We start from the raw sequence: 21401 nt of genomic DNA, 5'->3' as shown, positions 1-21401 counted from the left end.
CGCTTGAGACATGCCCCGACGCTCTGAAGTCTACCTTGCAGACCAGCGATGATTATACGAACGTCCACTCTTCGTTCCGTTGCAGCCACAAGTCCCAGTCGAAGCAGAAGTCTTCTGGGAAGAAGTCGTCAAGTCTGTCAGCTACCATCGCTTCAGCACTGGCACTGGTGCTGGCCACGAACATTTCCAGAGAAGGAGCTGCTTTGCCCAGTGCACACCACTTTTGCCATTTGGCAAGCAGTCGATGCACACTTTTCAAGACCCGAGCAGTGCTGGCCCATAGGCATCCGAGCCGCATTACCTTCCATGATATCTTTGCAAATGGCTAAGATTCCACACACAACTTGGCGTGCAGGTGGGAGGTAAGGTACGCCCTGGATTTTCAGACCGTCGGCGGCAGCAAGGAAGTTTGCCAGCACAAGCTCTAGGTCATCTGTCCGGCTCTCACCGTGCTTCACTAGAAAGCGTCCTCGACAGACATATGGGGTCCGCGTACATCAAGAGCAAGAGCGCACAGTAGCGTGAGCAGAAGGATTTCCGAGAGGTTCTCGGGGCCGATCTCATTGCTTGCCAGTAATTTATCATGAAGGCTGGGAAGTCTTGGGATCTCAGGAAAATGCAACCTGTGCCAGACCAGCAACTGGTCGAGCCGATCAATCAGCTGTCTATCCAGCAAACTGGAGATGTTCTTTACGCCTCGATCTCGACTTGTCGGCAACGCTATTGCGATGTCCTTGTCCCTCAGTAGCAGCATTGAAAGGAGATACGGCACGCTTGTCATGGCACGTCCGCAGGAGCCAGACGACAATGGCCTTCTGATATGGGAGGACTATCATCTTTTGCCCTTGGCTTCACCAGGAGGTATTCACCAACGGCCCCAGAACCATCGTCAGATATGTTGTCTGGATCTCGACCTGAATCCCAAGGCGCCTCGTGCTTGCCTGCATTTCTGTTGGTGTGCATTGACATTCTCGGTCGTTTGCTCGGTCGTCCAAGGATCGTGTGGTCTACAACACAATCAAGTCCCTTCAGAACACATCTTTGGCAAGACAATGTGCCGGGAGTCGTTCTGCTCGCCAATACCCGCTCCCACATTTTCTGGCAGTCTGCATTTTATTGTACGCCTCCGACAATTCAAGCAAATGAACTTGGCGTAAGAGCCTCTTTGACAACTAGATGGCATCTGGAACTGTCGTGTCTGGTAGCCAAACGACGGAAGCGGGACTAATAAGTGTGGCTGCGCGAAGAGGAAAGAGGAAGACGCGGAACCACATTGCGCAGGTAGAACTGTTCGAAGGATGCGAACGCGAGGAGTTGGAGCTACTACAGTACAATATGCCAGAAGCAGCTTCGTTGGTTGACCAAGTGCTACAAAGAGGAGTGTGGTTGCACAACGGCCACTCTATCACATCTTTTTAAACACCTCCGCTCTCACAACTTTGCAAAATTTTACGATCGGATGATGAGATGCCTCGAGATGCTTCAATCTGTAGAGTTGAAGAGAAGTATATAAGCTGAAGCTTAACCTGCTTGTGCTCACTCACATACATCACATAGTCTTCGCTCTAATTTGATCCATCCTTCTCGAAAGTCGCGGGTTCGAAATCAGATCCTCTTCTGATTCTCCCTCACTGAAGCAGAAAGGAAAGTCTTATATAAGTAAAGACTTCGCAATCTTAACCGTGCTTATCTTACGTAGGCGTAGCCGCGTAGATTTTATTGTAGGTAAAGACTCCTAGTTCTACGTTCTAAAGCGCTCTAAAATAGAGCACGTCCTAGTAGTAAGTAGTTGTCGTTTTATTAGCCCTATATAGTAGTTTAATTACGAGGCTGATTTTATAGCTAATTATAGGCTATCCTTACTCGATACTTTTATTTCGATTTTATAATAGTTACGGGGAGGTCTAGCTTAGAAATTATAACTACTACCGACTCGATCTTAAGAGCTAAGCATACCGGCTATAATATACTCTTACTCGACTCTACTTTTATCTTAATGTTATAATAATAGCGGGAAGATCTAGCTTTAAAAATACAACTACTCCTAGACTCGGAATTATCTTATAGAAACGTAGATCTTAAGACTATTAAGTTACAAGATTATACTCTATTACTCTCTAAATCGTAGCGAGATTTAGCGAGTATTAGTTATTATATCGTTAGCCTAGTAAGGCTATTTTAGAATTAAGTAGAGCTAGGAGGTAATTATAGTTAAGCCTTACTTCGTAGTGTTACGGTTACTCGCGACAGATCGTTAGGTAACTTCTTATTACGTACAAGCCGAGGCTTCTTTAGAGAGGCTAATATAAGCGGGAGGTAGAGATAGAATAATTGGTATAAAGGTAATTCCAATTAGTAAGTAGGTAATATAAGTTAAACGCCTCGAGCTATAAGGGTATTCCGGCGTTCCTAAATATAAAGGAGACATCTTATCTGTAGTCGTAAGCGACGTAAGCGACGCTGTCGCTCTCGACCGCTCCTATCGCTCCTAGTAAGATAGAGCGACAGCTTAGCCTACTAGTCTTAGCGTCGCTCTAAGATTATATAAGGACTCTAACTAATTAGATCCGTAATACTATCCCCCTCCTTAAGCGGAATAGTCCCTTATTCCGGAACTTTCTAATTCTAACTTCTTTGTTATACTAAAGTTATCTAAGGATTTGTCTTCTCGCTAGCGTAAGGAAAATATCGCAAATAATATCCTCGCCGACTGCCTCGAAATACCGATCCGCTACTTTTATTGCGAATAGGCCGGTAAACCCTATAAAGTCGATCTTCGTTCCGGTCGCTACTCTAAGTACGCCCTATACGGCTAGTCCTATAATATACAAGTTACTCGTATAGAGTATAAAAAAATCCGGAAGGCGCGCCTAAAGATAGCTAAAGATCTCGAAGCGGCCGAAGAGGAGGAGGACCTCCTTACGCGGAAGCTTTTCGAGTACCGCGTAAAGGTCCGTCGCTTATATAAGTCGCTGCGTATAAAGGAGGATCGGGAGATACAAGCTCTTAAGGCAGAGGAAGCCTCTATTTAATAGGCGGAGGAGCTCGAAAGAGAGCTAGGCTCTTCGCCTATAGAGCCGATATTATTCTCGTTACCTACTAACGAGCCGTTTCCCCTAGATAACCGATTATAGATATCGCCTTATAACTAGAGTCGTCTAGATAGGACATCCTAGCCCGTCTCTAAAATCCCTAGTAGGAGTGCCGAGAGTCTAGTGTCCTAAAGGTATATATTTTTAATGTTTCCTATCTATTTTATCTTCTAGCTAGTTAGTCTAGTAGTATAATTCTTAGCTATAAAAGACATAGTTACTAGGTACGCTATTAGAGTCCCCGCTCCTCGAGCTATACTACCCTAGGTCGTTAAGAACTCTAAGGCGCTATAATCGATAGGGTCTAAGAGGTCGTAGGTTCAATTCCTATACTAGTTATTTCTTTTTTGTCCGGTTTTGATATTTTTTAATTATCTGCTAACAGTTCTATAGGTTTTCTTTTAGTTCCTAAGTGTTTTCTAAATGTAGGTATCCTTTCTATTTAATAAGGTATTTCTAACCTTGCTAGTCTAGGATTTTCTCGACTTTAAACTTATTTTCTTCCTTAGGTTAGAAGTGAAATATTTCTTAGTACGGTGTTTCGGCGTCTATAGGTTCTAGTATAGAGATATAGAATACTAGGTAGATTTTCGCATCGTCCGGTAGTTTAAGTCGGTAATTAACTAGTCCTTTAGGCTTATTAATCAAAAATGGCCCGACTTTAACGTAGTCTAGTTTCTTAGTCGATCTTAGGGTTTTTAGATTCTTTATTAGGAGGTAGACCTTATCCCCCTTTTTTAGCTAAGGTACTATTTTTCGTTTAGTATTATATAGTCCCGTAATCTTTTCTTAAGACTCGGCAATTGCCCTTTGCAATTCTTTATATACCTGCTTTAAGTCTTCTAAAGCGGCTATCGCTTTATCCGCGTATAGATGCTATAAATGCTATTCCCCGAACAGCTACAGATAATTCCTAAAATTAGCGAAGAATAGTGTCTCTTTCGTAGTCTTAGATTGTTAGTTGTTTAGTGCAAGTTGTACTATAGGCAATAGCGATACCTAATTATTTTGTACGTAATTGACGTAGTACCGTAAGTACACCTCTAAGGCCTAATTCTTAACTTCCGTTTAGCCGTCTGTCTATAGATAGTATGCCGTTAATAGCTTGTGCTTAATTCTAAGTGTCGCTATAAGCGTCTTCTAGTAGTTTAACGTAAAGAGCTTGTCTCTGTCCGTAATATAGGTCTTTAGAAATCCGTAGTATCGTACAAGTCTATCTAGTACGAGGTATCCGAGTTGCTCTACCGTACTTGCTTCGTTAGTAGGAATAAAGTATATATATTTCGTAAGCCTATCGACTATAATAAGTATTATATCGTAGCTATATCCTATAACCGGATCCTTAGACTTCGGTAGTTTCGTAATAAAGTCTATTATAACTTCGTCCTATAGTTTATCTAGTAGCGTCCTAAATTGGATATATCTATATCTAGCGTGTCTATTAGCCTTATTACGATAACATTGTAGATATTTCTTAATATATTCTAGAACTCGTTATCGTATATATAGGAATCCGAAGCTTCGCTTAACTAGTTCTATTGTTTTTGAAACTCTAGGGTGTCCAATTTCTAGTCCGTTATAGTGTTGTCGTATATACTCCGTAACTCGTTCCTTAGGTACTTAGTGTTTCCTATATTCGATTAGGAACTGTTCTTCTATGTCCTAAAGAACTCGTATAATATAGTTGAATTCTTTTATATTAGTACTAAGGCTTCTGTCTTAGTTTGCTTTTAATATCTGCTGCTATACTAGTTCGTAACCCTCTATATAGTCGCTACGGCGGCTTAGTGCGTCGGCTCGTCCGTTCTCGCGTCCTAGGGTATAGCGGATTTCGAACTTGTACTATCTTAGTAGCTCCGACTAGCGGGCCTGTCTTCGGGTTAGTACTTTAGTCGTAGTAAAGTAAGTCAGATTCTTATAATTAGAAAGAATCGTAAGACTTAGTACTCCTTCCGCGTATACTCGCTAGTATTATAGTAATGCAACTATTGTAAGTAGCTCCTTATTATAGATATCGTAGTTCTGTTCCGCGGGTAATATCTTTCTCGAGTAATAGGCTACCGGATATCGTTTCCCGTTATACTCCTATATAAGGCATGCTCCTATAGCCCTATCCGACGCGTCTGTTTCTATCTAGACCGCCTTATTCCTATCGAATAATCGTAGCGTTAGCGTAGAAACGCATTGCTTCTTTAGCTACCTAAACGCTTCGTCTTCCTTCGTGCTCTAGTTCTATTTCTTGTCTTTCTTTATAAGCTCCGTAAGGGGTGCCGCTATCTTAGAGTAGCCCTCGATGAATTTTCTGTTATAGTTAGCTAATCCTAGGAATAATTGTACGTCTTTAACGCATATAGGCGTTAGCTATTCCTATATTAACTTGGTTTTTTCTAGATCGATCCTAATTCCTATAGTGCTAATAATAAATCCTAGGAACTTAACTTCCTTCTTATAGAATTCGCATTTCTTAGGTGTAGTCTTAAATCCTACTTAAGTAAATCGTTCAAAGACGTCCTACACTATTCGTATATAGTCCGCGAGAGCTCCCTTAGTATAGACTAAGATATCGTCTATATATGCGATAACGTATATATCTAGAAGGTCTCGGAGGACTTCGTTTACAAGGTCTTAATATAACGCTAGGGCATTTATAAGTCCTATAGGCATAACTAAGAATTCGTAAAGCCTGTGTCTTGTTCGGAATGCTGTTATCTATTCGTATCTAGCTGCTATACGTATTGCGTAAAACGCATCGCGTAGGTCAATCTTCGTATACTAGTCTAATCTAGTTAATCGGTCTTGCATTTCTTCGATGTTCGGTAGTAGGTACCGATTCTTAATTGTAATATCGTTAAGTCGTCTAAAATCGACTACTAGCCGTCCTTCGTCTAATCCGCCTTTCGGAACGAACATTACTAGTAAGGCTACCGAGGATATCGACTTCTATATCTAGCCTTTCTCTAATTTCTCTTTTAGCTACTTGTCTAGGGTTTTAAGCTCTTTCTTAGACATTGCGTATAAGGGTCCCTATAGAGGCTCTTTCCTAGGCTATAAGTATATCTTATAATCCTATAGTTAGTATTTAGGTAAGGCTACCTTGCCTCTCTCCTTTTTAAAGAGTCGCTTCTACTTACTATACTCTTTAGGAATGTCTAGGTCCGAGATTCTAGTTTTATTCTTCGATAGCGTATAACTTCTATCCTTCCCGTAATTATTATTATAACCCTCCTAACCTAACGGTAGTATCGATCCGGGTTGAATACGGTTCTCCGTAATTCCTATCGACGTAAACGTCTTACGAGTCGCTCTGCGTTTATTAATCTTATCTGCCTGCGAACGCTGCCGCTATATAGGTTAAATGCCGATTATATAGTCGCATTCCTTAAATATAAGTACTCCTCTTCTCTAGTCTACGACTAGGTTATACTTTCTTAACTAAGGTATACCTAATATAATATTATAACTAGCTATATTAGTAATATCTAAGACAATCTCCTCGTAATACTATTAGATAGCTAGTAGTAACGGTATCGTTTCTCGTTCTATACTAGGTAGCGGTAACCTATCTACTACTATAAGTTTATACGCTCCTTCTCTTCTACTTCGGGTTACGATCCCTCGGCTTTTAACGAATAATTCGGAGGTAAAGTTCCCGCTCGCTCCGGAATCTATTAATACACTCGTCGGATGCCCGTTAACGATAACTTTTATATAGAAGACTACTATTAATGCTTGAGCGCTTTCGGTATTAAAGAACTCTCTTAGAACGCTCTAATCTAGAGAGTTGGTCCGTTTCCCGACTAATTAGTAGCCTAACGTTGTTCTAACTAGTTACGGATCCGTAGTCCTACCGTTCGTGCTTCTTCGGTATATAATTTTTCCTCGAGGGTATCGTTATATATATCCCGTCCCTACGCTACTATAGCCTTTCGGTATTGCTAATTTAATCGCTAGATCGTCTAACGTATATCTTAAGTAATAATCGTCCTTTCGTCGGGTAGGACGTATCCGTAGGGCGTAATTATACTTCCTATCGGTACTCGCTCCGTAATAAAGTTATAGTACGTATAGTCTATAGGTATCCGGGGGTAATTCTAGAATTTTGCCCGTAAGCTTATCTAGAAATAATTAAATTGGATAGGATCTACCTTCTGTTATCCGTTAACCTTTAGAAACATTTCCTCGTATTTGTATACTAGATATAAGGCGATTGTTCGCGCTGCTATAGGTGTATCTATTATAAACGTAAGGATCGTATCGTCGTTAATCCCGAATTCGTCTTTACTTTCTTTATTCGTAGTTTCTTCCTCGGTATCTAGACTTCCTTCTAAATCTTCTTGCTATTCCTCCTCTTACTAAGAGGACTCCGGTACTTCTAGGATAGCTCCTAACTCCTCCCCGGGAGGGAATAAAGCTTCCGGATCTCGGTTTTCTTTATCGTCGGTATCTAAGCAAGATTTATTAATCGTTTCTTCTTCTAACTAAGATTTCGCATCTTCTCGTACGAGTCGCCTAATCTAAGGGAAGAATCCTGCTTCTACTTTAGTAGAATAATAAATTTGGTATTAGTCGTCGTAATAGAATCTCTAGTAAAGGGTTCTATATACGGGTTCTTATCGTCGTGCTATTATATAGATTTGTCGTAGCTCTTTCTTTACGACCTCTACGTAGGTTCTCGGCGCGTTATTAATAGAGTATAGCTCTACTATTATTCGGTAGCCTTCTCTACCCGAGTCCTTTCGTTATATTATATTGAACTGTTCGCGTCGCACTATGTTCTTGCTACGGCAGTTCCGTGCTATATAGCCTTCCTTGCTATATATATAGCAAGTTAATCTTCCTGCTTTCTTAGGCGAACTCTTGCCTTTTCTTCCTTTAATTGCTCGACCCTTCTAGGTAGCGTCTAGCTCTATTAGTTGCGTACTATAGTAGTTGTTCCCCTTTTGTTTATCGTAGGTACTATAGTTTCGTCTATTATCGTATCTAGGAGTATAACTAGCTTTTCTAGAAGTCTTAGAATCGTAGCGTCGTTCTAAAGCTCGTTCGTAGAGCCTATCGTCGAGATCGATCGTAACCTTAACTAATGTTCCTATATTATCTATTTTTCTACCGTCGCGTATAAGCTCGTCTTTAACGTTATCCTTAAGACCTCGCCGATATATTGTTATAAGAGCTTCGTCGTCCTAATCCGTAAGTTAGGCGTATTCCTAAAATTTAGCGGCGTAATCGGCATATAACCCCTTCTAAGTTAAGTATTAGATAACCCTAACTACGGTAGCAACCTCGTTAGAAGATCTAAAGACCTTCTTTATCGTACGCTTAAGATTTTCGTAGCTTGCGAAGATTCTATCCGAATTGTCGGTCCCGTTGCTATCTAGATAGGTCCTAAGAAATAGTTTAACCTAATACTAAGCCCTACCTCGTATAAACGTCGTTACGAAGACTGGCTTTAAGTTGTCTTAAACCTAGTTAAATATAAAATATATATCTATCTAGCTAACCTAGGTATCGAACTTGTCTCGGTCGCCGTAATAAAAGTCTAGCTTTCCGATCTTAAGAGAATCGTTTCCGGTATAGGTTCCTAGTGCATTGCTAGTACTAGAGGTAGTACGTCGAGTACTGCCTGTCTCGCTAGGGGCGGGAGTTCCCCTTCCGACTTGTAATAAGGCACTTATCCTAAGGACGTTTAAAGTGTTACGGTTACTCGCGACAGATCGTTAGGTAACTTCTTATTACGTATAAGCCGAGGCTTCTTTAGAGAGGCTAATATAAGCGGGAGGCAGAGATAGAATAATTGGTATAAAGGTAATTCTAATTAGTAAGTAGGTAACATAAGTTGAACGCCTCGAGCTATAAGGGCATTCCGGCGTTCCTAAATACAAAGGAGACATCTTGTCTATAGTCGTAAGCGACGTAAGCGACGCTGTCGCTCTCGACCGCTCCTATCGCTCCTAGTAAGATAGAGCGACAGCTTAGCCTACTAGTCTTAGTGTCGCTCTAAGATTATATAAGGACTCTAACTAATAAGATCCGTAATACGTAGTTGTGTTTCGATAGTATAGTCGCTAATAAAAAGACTTAGGCAGATAGCGAGGACTATAGTAGGAGGCTTCTTAGAAGAGCGGTTCCCTCTATCTGCCTTAGAGATTGTAAGAAGGGTTATATTAGCAGGTAGATAGGGTAGTAGTAGGTATAGGTAGTATTCGATAAGGATCTAGGAGGAGAGGGAGGAAGGCAGGCTAGTTAGCCTAACACTAAGCGCTAAGCCCTGCCTAAGGCACTAAGACCCTAGCTTTACTTAGCCTAGTTATATGCTAATTACATATAGCCCCTTTAGCCCTAATATACGCTTCCCTTCTAAAGGCCGCGCCCTCGTAGCCTTTCTATATTCCGATCTCGACCTCCGCTACTAACTTAGCGAATCTAATAAGCTACTTAGCCTACGCTAAATTAAACACTTAACTACCTACGAAATAATTAGCTAAGAAATTTCGCAGAAGTAATATACAATCAAAGATTAAAGGGAAATTTGACTTACCCCGGATTTTAGCGTAGAACGTTAATCGAGACAAAGATTGAAGCGGAATTTAACTTACCCCGGATTTCTTAGCTTATTAGCTAGGGTATTAGCTTAATAGTAGTAATATTTAATTAAAGATTCAAGTACATTTCCTATTAATTGCGTATAAAGGTATTAGCTTAATAGTAGTAATATTTAATTAAAGATTTAAGTACATTTCCTATTAATTGCGTATAAAGGTATTAGCTTGATAGTAGTAATATTTAATTAAAGATTTAAGTACATTTCCTATTAATTGCGTATAAAGGTCTTAGCTTAATAGTAGTAATATTTAATTAAAGATTTAAGTACATTTCCTATTAATTGCGTATAAAGGTATTAGCTTAATAGTAGTAATATTTAATTAAACATTTAAGTACATTTCCTATTAATTGCGTAGTAGTAATATTTAATTAAAGATTTAAGTACATTTCCTATTAATTACGTATAAATAAAAAAAATAGCTAGTATAGGACTCGAACCTACGACCTCTTAACCCCTATCGATCTTATAACTCCTTTAAGATATATGCCTTTATATAGCGGGGACTATATTAAGTAGTATAGCCGGGAGAAATGGAATTATTAATAGTTAAGAATTAAGTTAGAGCTAATACTAGCTAATACCTACTAATACTAAATTCGAAGGTCGTCGATTTATATAAAAATTTCACGTTCTATAGAACCGACCCGCGCGGTTCTAACGGTATAATTTTTATTGAAATCGGATTAGTATTTATCGAGATATATATAGGATACTCCGTATTCTATAGCTATCTAGTCTAGAGGCGCCCTAATATAATAGCCTATAGGGTACTAAGTATTAGCCTAATCGGGGGGGCGATAGTAAGGCTCTAGGGCGTCTAGTAGGTATATCGACTTTTTTTTTATACTAGATATATAATTTTCGCTAAGTCTACGAGTTAGTTTCGAGGAGGAGGAGTACTTTATATATTAATCTACTATATATAGTTTTATGCTTAGACGGCGTCTAGGATAGAAGGTAGTAGTACTACTATATCGGAGTTAGGTTTTAACTTTCGGGGAGGAGGAGTACTTTATATATTAATCTACTATATATAGTTTTGTACTTAGACGGCGTTTAGAATAGACTATAACTACTAAGAGGAAATTCTATTATCGAGTTCCTATCTAAGTAACTTAACAGGTTGCTAGACTATTATACTAACTCGCGCGGCTCTAATTCTATAATTTAAGTAAACGTATATATTTCTTTAATTTTCGAATATATCTAGGTTACATAACGGACTAAGTTGTCCGGTAATAACGGTATAGTTTCTACTAATATTAGCCTAATCTATCCTAATACTCTTATAATATATTATATACTAGCATTATAAATATATTATATATACCTATAACTAGTATATTTACTTTCTATATATACGTTTATATATACTCTCTACTATATATACTATCTTATATATATATATATATATAGACTTCGAAAAAAAACCCCTTTCCTAAAAAGTAAAAAAAAGGGATCGTAAAATATTTAATTTAACACCTTAAACTGTGCTATTATTATAGCGAGGTCTAAAGTATCAAATAGTCTGCCGCCGGAGGATTACAACGCTATATAGTAGCCGGACACCCCTGCTCCCGAAAATTTCAGGCCCTTAATAAAGTGTACAAGGACACTCGTTAAACAGCAAACTAATTCAAATAATTAGATACCGGGTTGGAATTTAAGTTCGTATATAGAGTATACACCGTACCTAGGAAATCCGGGGTAGCCTAGGTTAGGGAGGTACTTACTGCCGGCTTTTTTTAAGCAACGCTAAGCCGAAAATTTTCGAACGTAGATAACCTCTGCGCTGCTACTCTTAGAACGCGCCCGCGGTCTATAACACTTCCTAGTTGTTATAAGGACTATTATTTACTATCGTAGTTTCACTAGCCCTAATTAGTTAGGTTTAGTAGCCTTTAATTGTTAATCTTATCTTATCTTTTTAAAAAACACAGTTCGTCTAGTTTCTATAGGTAAAGGCTATTATAAGTGTAATAGTTAAGGTTCGCCTCGCTTAAAGAATCGGAAAGATCGAGGAGTAATCTATTATCCGCAAGATCGACCCCGGCTAGCTTAGCTCTATAGTTTTTGCCCTTAGTTAGTCTATTAGTCGCTTAATCTTTGAAGCGGCTCTTAGTGTTTTAACTTAGCCTTAAAGTTTTAATTAGCCCTTTAATATAGCTATTCTTTTAACTTAACCGGTATAGCGCGCTCCGGCTCGCGGTATAGGTAAGGTTGTGTCTATAGGCGTAGCGACAATAGCAGGTAATATTAATAATAGCGGCGAGTAGGTAATGTTAGCAATCGCGGCGCTAGCCGTCTTAGCGCTAACTTTACCTTATTCCTTCCTCGTTTCCTTTCTTAACTAGCAACACACCTCGCAATACTGTTACTAATATAGCCGCGCCGGCTGCGCCGTCGTTATTATTATTATTACTATCCGCGCGCGCTATCCCCGCCGACCGCCTAGGCCTCGAGATCTCGGTAGAATAAGAGAGGGCGCTAAGAGAAGGGTCTTATAGGGTACGCTAGTAAAGAGGTAGTTTCCTAAAAGAGTAGCAAATAGTTAACGCGTTATAGCGCGCTTATTAACACTTAGTACCCGTTTACTATAGTAGTATAGTCTTATTGTCCTAGTTTGCCGGCCTCTAATTAGTTAGCTAATAGCACCCTAGGGGTAGCATTATTCCTAGGCGATATTACAGGCCCTTAGCCTTCTTCTTGTTCTTTATACTAGTCTAATAGTTATCTAACAACTTAGTTATATCCTCGAAGGAACCTTTAGCTTCCTATAAGTCCTAATTAGGCGAATAGCCTTGCTATCTTAATAGGTATTCCTTCTTACCTTACCTAGTCCGGTGCTTTAGAATGCGTTCTATAGACTATAGCTCTTTACTATCGGCTAAGACTTCTTCTAACTTAGTAGGCGCTTTATCGCCTTCGCGCTAATAGTATAGTTTAAGAAGGGATACGTAGAAGGTGTTATAGATAGTATAATAAGGGGGAAGCTACAACTAATAGGCCTATACGGAGGAGCCTTTAACTTCTCGCATGCGGAATAGGCTAATATATCTCCGTACGAGCTTAGGCCTTGTTTTGCTATTAGGGGATAGGTGTTTGCGGATATAGAGGTTCTTCGTACTAAGCATAACTATATCGCCTTGTTTAAAGGTTATTAGCGTATAGTGTTTGTTATAATAAGCCTTCTAATAGGCCTAGGCCTTTGCTGGTTTGTTAGCTATCTTAGCGTGAATTTCTCGCATCTTTTAAACCCTCTTAATAGCCGCTAGTGTCTTAGGTTAACCCGCTAGTGTCTTAGGTTAACCCGCTAGTGTCTTAGGTTAACCCGCTTCCCTTTCTTTACGCTCGGCCTCGAGCGATAGGGGGTCTTATAGTATAGCGGCGTTCTAGCCTATTATAGCTATATAGGGTAAGACCTTAGTTAATAAGTATATACTATTATTATATACGAATTCTATAAGCTATAGGAGGTTAACCTAGTCGTTAGGGTTCTTATTAATATAGCTACGTAGGTACTGCTATAGAGTAGCATTCTGCCTCTCGGTCTAACTATCTGTTTATAGGTAGAATGCTATAGACAGGCGATACTAAAGTCTTAGCTATAGGCAAATCTTACTCTAATAATATAATATAAATGTCGAGCCTCGATCGGAGACTATCCCCTTAGGGGTTCCCTAATAGCTACAGAAGATGTTATTCTATAGGGACTTAGCTAGGTTAATAGCCGTCTAATCCTTCAGAGCGGGGATATAGCGAGCACCCTTAGTAAATCGGTCTATAACGACTAGTATAGCGTTAAAGACGTCTCTGCTTCCTCTTCGCTTAGCAGGGGGAAGACCTATAATAAAATCTATTATAAGCTCTATAAATAGCTTCTTTAGAATAGGGAGTAAAGACAACTCGCTAAATAGTAGGTGCTTTAGTGCCTTAATACGCTAGTATACTGCGTAGGTCTGCACGTATTCTTTTATATACCGTTTACTATTTAGCTAGTAGTATATACGCGATAGTAGCTCGTACGACCTCTCTATACTATAGTAACTAGCAAGCTTACTATTATAGTGTTGCTTTAAAAGCTCTTATCTAATCGATTGTTTAGCGGGGATATAGTATCTGCCCTTAAACTTTAGGTAACCCTTATCGTCGATCGACTAGTTACTTTTGCTAGATCGAGTCGTTCGCCTACTTATAAGCTTATTAATACGTTTAGTAGCAAAGGCGTCCCTCTACTAAGCACGTAATAGCTTATCTATAAACGATTAACTATTCCTATTTGCAAGGTTACTTAATAGCACCCTCGCTATTAAACGAGGTACGTATTATATATATTATTAGCTAGTAACCGGCCCTATACCTATAGGCCAGTTTTGAGCCTATATAAGAGGCCTCCTTCTATAGAGTAGACAGATTACTAACCTCGTATAGTATATTGTTTATGTTACACTTCTACAATGCCTATATTGTAGGGCTCTAGTTATTAGCCTAAGCAACCGTCTTGTTATCCTATTATACTAAATATAGCTGCCTATATTGCTATAGGTTATGTTACCCTCGGTAGCCTATACTATTACTGCTAGTAGTAGTAGTAGTTTTGGTTTCCGTCCTTTATTAGAGCTAAAGGTAGGGCTATCTCTTTATATCTAATAGGTTCGGGTATGTTAAAGGTAGTCTCTAGGCACGAATAGCTATAACCGGAGCGAGGGCACGATAAGAGCCTACGATACGGACGATACCGAAGTATCTTAAGAGGCCGTTACGACAAGCAGAGAAACCTCTTAACGAGGGCATCGCTTTAACCCCGAAAAGCTACAAACCCTTAGGACTGTTACAGCTTAGGGCCTAGTCTATAACTATAGCTAGCTTCTAAGGACTCGGCTCCGGGTCGAAGACCTATTTAGTACCGCTTGCTCGAGATGAGCCCCGCCTAAGGAGGAGATAGACTAATTACCTATCGGCCTTGCTTAGTTTGCTAAGACTATCTATACGATAGCAATTTCTAGATTATAGGTCGGATGCCTAGACAGTTCCCCTATTAACCGGGTAGATTGTTTCGGGATTCGCTACCTCGTTCGGATAGTGCTTAGCCTTCTACTAGGAAAAGAAGGTCCCCGCCCCCTATCTAGCTAAAGGAGATAACGATAGTTAGTAAAGTAGCTAGTTTCTAGGATCCAGGTGTAAATAGAGATTGCAGTTCCTTCCTCCGAGCGGCTTTTATCTAAATTTACTAAATTAAAGCTCCTAGGGGTATCTAGGCGACCCCTAGGAGGCTAAACTCTAATGCTACCCTAGGGGTAATATTAGAAGAAAACAGCCTAGTACACTATTTTCTCGTATAGCAATATCGAACCAAACCTATAACATATACTAAAAACACTTTCCTATAGCATTTCATTTTAACTACTTTATAACAATCGAATAAGCTCTAGCGAAAGCGAGCATTACGAATTAGCGGAATCTTCGGAATCTAATAACCTACCGGACCCTATTAACGAAGAAATCAGGCGACGACTAGTTATTATAAGCGCTATCGAACTAGGGGCTATCGAGCCTTCTACGCCCGAGGCTCTCTATAATATCGTTATAAAGATAATTTAAGGGCAAACTAACCTTCTCCGTTAGAACAGGCGTCGCCCGCTAGAGCCGGGAAGTAGTAGGAACCCTTTGTTCGAAGGGTAGAACGCTACGGCGTACGTAGAACGCTTTAAGGATAACTTAACCGAGTACGGACTCGAAGAGGAGTCGGACTAGTACAAGGTCCGGTCCCTTACGAGGACTACTATTACTAAGCTTTACCGAACCCTTAGAACCCTAGTTAGCTACCTAGAAAAGGACGACAAGTCTAATGCCGACTAGGAGGTCTTTAAGTAGGCCTTTATAAGGGAGTATCGGAATCGCGATAGCCGTCGTATTAAAGGTAGTCGTACGTAGCTTAAGAACCTCTATATAGAGAGGCGTACCGAAGATAACGACCTAAAGGAGTACGTCCGCGAGTTTATTAAGTTAGCGGACGGCATTAACTAGCAGGACCTCGAGAATTCTTAGAGAACGAGGCTACTCCTTAAAGGGTTGCCGTAGTCTACGGCTAAGCGTATCTTCCGTCGCTATAAGCTTAGCGAAGCTAATCCCGAGACCTTTAGGAAGTATAAAGAGGTCCTAGAGGCTATTAAGGACGACATTAATAGCTCCGCTAACGCAAAGAAGTTTATTTACGGCGAGGACCGGAATAACCTAGCCTAGGTAAAGAGCGACGCCTCGGGAAGCAGAGGACCTAAGTTCCTTCCTAAGTCGTAGAGCGGTCCTAAGACCGTAACTCCTACTATTACTAAGCACTCTTGAGACGTTACGGACTTGGCTAAGTCCCTAGCCTAGCTCAACCTTAATACGAAAGCACTATAGCGAGTTAGGGAGGTTATTAATACTAGCATACTAAAGGATATGCTACCGGTCTACTAGATTTCCGATCCTAACTACCCGGAGGCCCCTTTAGTTAACGTCTACGCTATACGAAAGATCCATTCTAACTTAGATAGCAAGTGCTAGATATGCGGCGGTTTTAAATATATTTAATTAGACTGCCCTATCTAGAAAGAGCTTCTTAAGAGGAAGCTCGTTATATAAGTAAATAGTCGGTTCTACTATACCGATACTAGCGACAAGATTAACTTCGAGTAGGATCGTAGAGCTCCGAAGCTGCCTCAACTTAGGAGTCTTCTAGAGAAGAAGTATAGTAGCAAGATCGAGTTTAAGGATACTAGGAATAGTACCCTCGCCGCTATTGCTAAACGAGAAACTTAGAAGGTTAGGGCAAAACAGGTTAAGGAGCGGAGCAGTAATAGTACTACTAAGCCTATTAAAGTCAACTTTGTGTCTTAGGACCCGGACGCAGTTACTAATATTTACGCGGTTACTAAGAATAGTGTAGATGTCTACGCTACTATAAGGTCCTAAACTTAGTCGTCCTAAACCTAGTCCTAGGGCAAGGGTAAGAGCCCGTAGAACCCTACCCGCCCTAGTGCGGCAGCCCCCACTAGGATACTTAAGAAGCAGGTAGCTAACAAGGCTAAGAAACAGCGAGAATTAGTCGCTAAGACTAAGACACTCTAGATAGCTAAAGACCGTGCAACCCGAGCTAGTATAGCTACTCCGGAGGTACTAGAAACTCTAGATATCGATATAGAGGATGCTACTACCGACCTTAGTAGTACCCTAGGCCTAGCTAACCCGCCGGCCTACAAACGAAAGTTAGCCGACCTAAAGAGCTTTCGCTTTAATAGGTATATAAAGAAGTATAGTGCCGGGCCTACTAACTCTTACGATACAAAGGCAAATACTCTCTTCTAGGCTTTATAGTTCCTAGACCTTAAGTCTAACGTGTCTATAGGGGAGCTTCTAGTATACAGTTTGCCTACTAACCTGTTCTAGAGCCGGATTCCTAACGATACTACCTTTATAAAAGACCTTATAGCCCTCTAACGTAAATAGGGGCGAGAGGACTATATCGACGTCTCTTCCCTATAGTTCCTTCCTGAATTTTTAGGGGCCTAGGAGTTAGTAGAAGGCGAATTAGTAACCTACGAGAGCTAGGAGACTATCGATAATACTAACGAAGAGGGGATTAAGGAGATAGGCCGAGGGGATAATAATAATGCCGACTCTGCTTCGGTTTTAGTTTCTATTAAGGCTGTCCGATTTACTAGCTAACAAATCGGTCGAGTAGGACCTCCTCGACCTAAGGAACTTTACTCTATCCCTAATAATGTAGACCTTTCCGTAGTTACCCGTTCCTTCGCCGTCGTTCCCGCTATCTACATTTAAGTTACTATCGGAAGCTATAGTTAGCAGTTGCTAGCAATACTTAATAATGGTTTAGAGTCACTTATTATAAGTAAGCGCTAGGCTAAACAGCTCCGACTGCTAATAAATAGAGATATTTCCCTTAGTATATAGAGAGTAAATAGGGAGGTTGCGCTAGTAGGTGCCTACTACAATATTATAGTAGACGCTTTCGGCATATACTTTTCCTTTACCTTCTAGATTGCCGCTAACCCGAACACGCTAATTATTCTAGGTCGACTATAGTCTCGTATAACCCGGGGTATCTAGCGCAACTGCGACGATAGCTCCTAGGAAGGAACTATCGCTAACTAGAAGGGTAACCGAGTCGTGTTTACTAGTTATGTCGGAAACACTAGCTACAAGTCCTACGAGGATATCCTTGCTACTTCTAAGCGCTCTTCGGGAAACGGTATAGCGCGGTTATAAGACCGGCAATCTACGCTATAAGTTAGTATAGCTTAAATAGGTTATATCTAGAGGTACGCCGCTCCGTACGTTAAGGTAAGTTTCTAGGCTCTATACTAAGGAGGCGAATGCTCGAAGCGATAGCGAGTATAACAATACGGCAACGATAACCTAGTATACGAATCTCGGTAATAATGCTATCGTAGGCATCGCCGCCGGAAGCGGATCTACCTAAGCCCGAATCCGAACTAACTAATTAGAGCGCCGAGCTAATGCTACCCCGGGGGTGTTATTAGGAATCTAACGTTTTCGCCGGAATTATAAATCAGGATTACTAGCTATATACCTACCGACTTAAGGAGACTTCTAATAAAGTTTACGCGCTGTTCTATTACGCCAATCTCCGGGCCTAACGTTAAAGAGAGAGGGCTCGGGTATTACGAGCGGTTAGTATATATACCCTATATAAGAGGGTAGCTAATAAGATTAAGCCCGTAAAGGGCAGCGTATATATAACCGATAGGTCCAATCCTAGCGGAAATCCTAACTAGCGACAAAAGTGCCTTAACCGCAAAGCGATATTAACACCTAGGGATAGTCTATACGACTAGAGGTATATTACTAAAAAGTTCTCCGCTATTCCTAGGGGATCGAGGCTAACGCCGGAGAGACTAGCGAATATCAAACCTAGCATCGAGCTTTCGGATCTTGAACTAGATTTGCTATACGAGCTTCTGTATAACCGCGAAGCCGTATTAGTATATAACTTTACGTATCTAGGCAGGATTAACCCGGAGGTTGCCCCTCTATAGAGGATCCGAACGATCGAGTATAAGCCTTAGGCTTACCTAGGGTTTAAGCTAAACCTAAGCCTAAGAGGTATAGTTAAGGACATAATACGGCAGCGTGTAAAGGCTAGTACCTTAGAGCCTTCCTATGCCTCGTATCGCAACCTATACTTCCTAGTTTAGAAGAAGACAGCTCCTAGGGAACTAAAGAAGTACCGTCTAATTAACGCTATACAAAAGTTTAACGTAGTTACGATTAGAGATGCTAACCTCCCTCCGGAGACTAATAGGTTCTCGGAAGCTTTTGCTAACTATGTTATAGCCTTACTAGTTAATGTTTTCTCGGGCTACGACTAGATCCCTCTCTATCCTAATAGCCGCGACCTTACTAGTTTCGAGACACCTCTTAGGCTATACAGACAAACTACCCTTCTATAAGGGGCAACTAACTCCGTAGCCTAGTTCGTTCGCATTATAAACTAAGTCCTCGCGGCCTATATCTCCTATATAGCGATGCCTTTCCTTAACGACATCGGCATTAAGGGCCCTAAAACTAGGTACGATAATAAAGAAGTAGAGCCTAGCATCCGTAGGTTCTTTCTCGAATACATTTAGAACCTCGATAGTATCCTCTGCGACCTAGAGCGAGCTAACCTAACGGTATATAGGGAGAAGCTCTAGCTCCTATATAAACGAATAAACATTGTCGGGTTTATAACTAATAAGAACGGCCGCTATCCTAACAATGTACGGGTCCTAAAGATTGTGTCCTAGCCCGACCCTACCTATTAGAAAGATATCCGGATCTAGCTTAGAGTAGTCTCCTACTTCCGCATCTAGGTCGAAAACTTTGCGTTAGTATACAAGCCTCTATACGCCTTGCTTAAGAAGGATATAGAGTTTAAATGGACCTCCGTTTACTAAGCCGCTAAGGATAAGATTACTAAGGCGCTTGTTAGCGCGCCTACGCTTACCTCTATTAACTACTCGGAAGACGCAGGTCTACTAATTGTTACTATCGACTCGAGCGGGGAAGGCTACGGCGAGATACTAATATAGTATAATCGTAAGGAGCCCTCCTTACGTTACCCTATCCGGTACGAGTCTAGTCTATAGAAACCTATCGAGGCCCGATACGATACTAGCAAGCGAGAGTGCCTTAGTGTCTATAAGGCTCTTAAGAAGTTCCGACCCTAGCTTTTTAGAGTATTCTTTCGCCTAGAAGTCGACGCTTAGACGCTAGTCTATTAACTTAACCGTATAGCCTCCGACCTGCCTAACTCTACGATAGCTCGGTAGGTTGCCTAGATCCATTTGTTTGATTTCGACGTCTTCTATATTCCTAGTAAGAAGCATACTAGACCGGATAGCCTTTCTAGAAGGCCTGCTATAGAAGAAGACATCGCCGAGATAATAGAAGAAGAGGATGTCGATGCGGTTATTAACCGCACCTTCTTTACTGCCTTCTATATTAACGCTATGCCGGTAATTACTAGGTCTACTACCGACGACTAACCTAGTAACTAGCCTAACGAGGACCCTACTACTAACGGCGAGGACTAGGACGATGCTAAGGCGGGCAAACTAGGCAGGGATAATATCCTTAATAGGGTCTACTCCGACGACTCCTATAATATCGCCTACTTCCTTACCTATACGAAGAGAGCTCCTAGTCTATTAAGGAGTTAATACCGTCGTATTATTCGCTATTCCCGGAGGTTCCTTGTTAAAGATCGTATCCTTTAGCGATAGGCTATAATTAATGCACCGCTCTAGCGTATTATTAACGATCTAGCAGCCCGACAAGAAATCCTTCGCTCCGTTTACGATAAGCTCGGCTACCGGGCGGCGGAGGGCACCTTCGATGTCCTTCGTCGACGCTACTAGTAGGACGGCGTATAGGCTAATGTCTCCCGCTACTATAAGAGCCATCCTAAGTGCAACTTTAGGAACAGCTACCGGCGTCTAGGAGAGCTACGTATCCCTGCTACCTAGTTAGTTAGGGAGCGGTAGTATAGCAATAGGGTCTATCTTAGCCGCAATAATAGCCTATATATTATTCGAGAGGGTCTTTCTCGATAGCCGGAGGCCTATTATTTCTATAAAGGTTGCGGTGCTATTAATGCCCGTAATATAGCTACCTTCCTATTTAAGGATCTGTTTTACCGCTAGGGAACACCTTACGAGGTTATCTTAGATAACGCTACGAACAATATAGCTAAGGAGGTTTAAGCGCTACTTGTTTCGTACGGGGCGAAGAACGTTCGCATCTCCCTATACTATCTCTAGTCGAATGCTATTATTAAGCGCGGCTATCGGTCTTTAATTAATGCCCTATCTAAGATAACTAATAGTAGCGATAGATTAGTTCCTATTTCTACCCGCGTCCTAGCCCTTCTCTAGGCGGATCGAACTACTATTGTCGATACGACTAGACTTATACTAGCGGAACTTATAATTAGGAGGGACGCCGTTCTTCCTATTAAATTGTCCTGTCGTACGTATAGCGTTTACGATTAGGGGTCTATTCGTACTAGAGCAGACCTTCTTGCCCTACGGGCTAAGGCTCTTAAGGATATAACTACGACTTCTTAAGAGGGTCTTGCTCGACAACGTCGGCTTCGGGAAGAGGCTAAGCAGTATTTTAATAACTATAATGCTGTTAATTGGGAA

The 21401-nt window shown here is 40.9% G+C and overlaps 1 protein-coding gene across 1 annotated transcript; it reads right to left on the bottom strand.

Moving 5' to 3' along the window:
- Positions 1-30: 30 nt before the first annotated feature.
- On the bottom strand, positions 31-19261 carry MYCFIDRAFT_177236 (uncharacterized protein; the record flags this gene model as incomplete). Its single annotated transcript, XM_007931077.1, has 12 exons — positions 31-141; positions 166-220; positions 253-443; positions 476-677; positions 709-740; positions 773-829; positions 856-1007; positions 1036-1402; positions 1436-1520; positions 1554-1627; positions 11263-11308; positions 19257-19261. The coding sequence occupies 12 exons, from the start codon at positions 19259-19261 to the stop codon at positions 31-33; spliced, it is 1377 nt and encodes a 458-aa protein (XP_007929268.1).
- Positions 19262-21401: the final 2140 nt, after the last annotated feature.

Source organism: Pseudocercospora fijiensis (genome assembly GCF_000340215.1).
Source record: "Pseudocercospora fijiensis CIRAD86 unplaced genomic scaffold MYCFIscaffold_7, whole genome shotgun sequence".
Lineage (NCBI taxonomy): Eukaryota > Fungi > Ascomycota > Dothideomycetes > Mycosphaerellales > Mycosphaerellaceae > Pseudocercospora > Pseudocercospora fijiensis.
The sequence above is the reverse complement of the archived record's forward strand: the minus strand, read 5'-3'. Positions and strand labels throughout refer to the sequence as shown.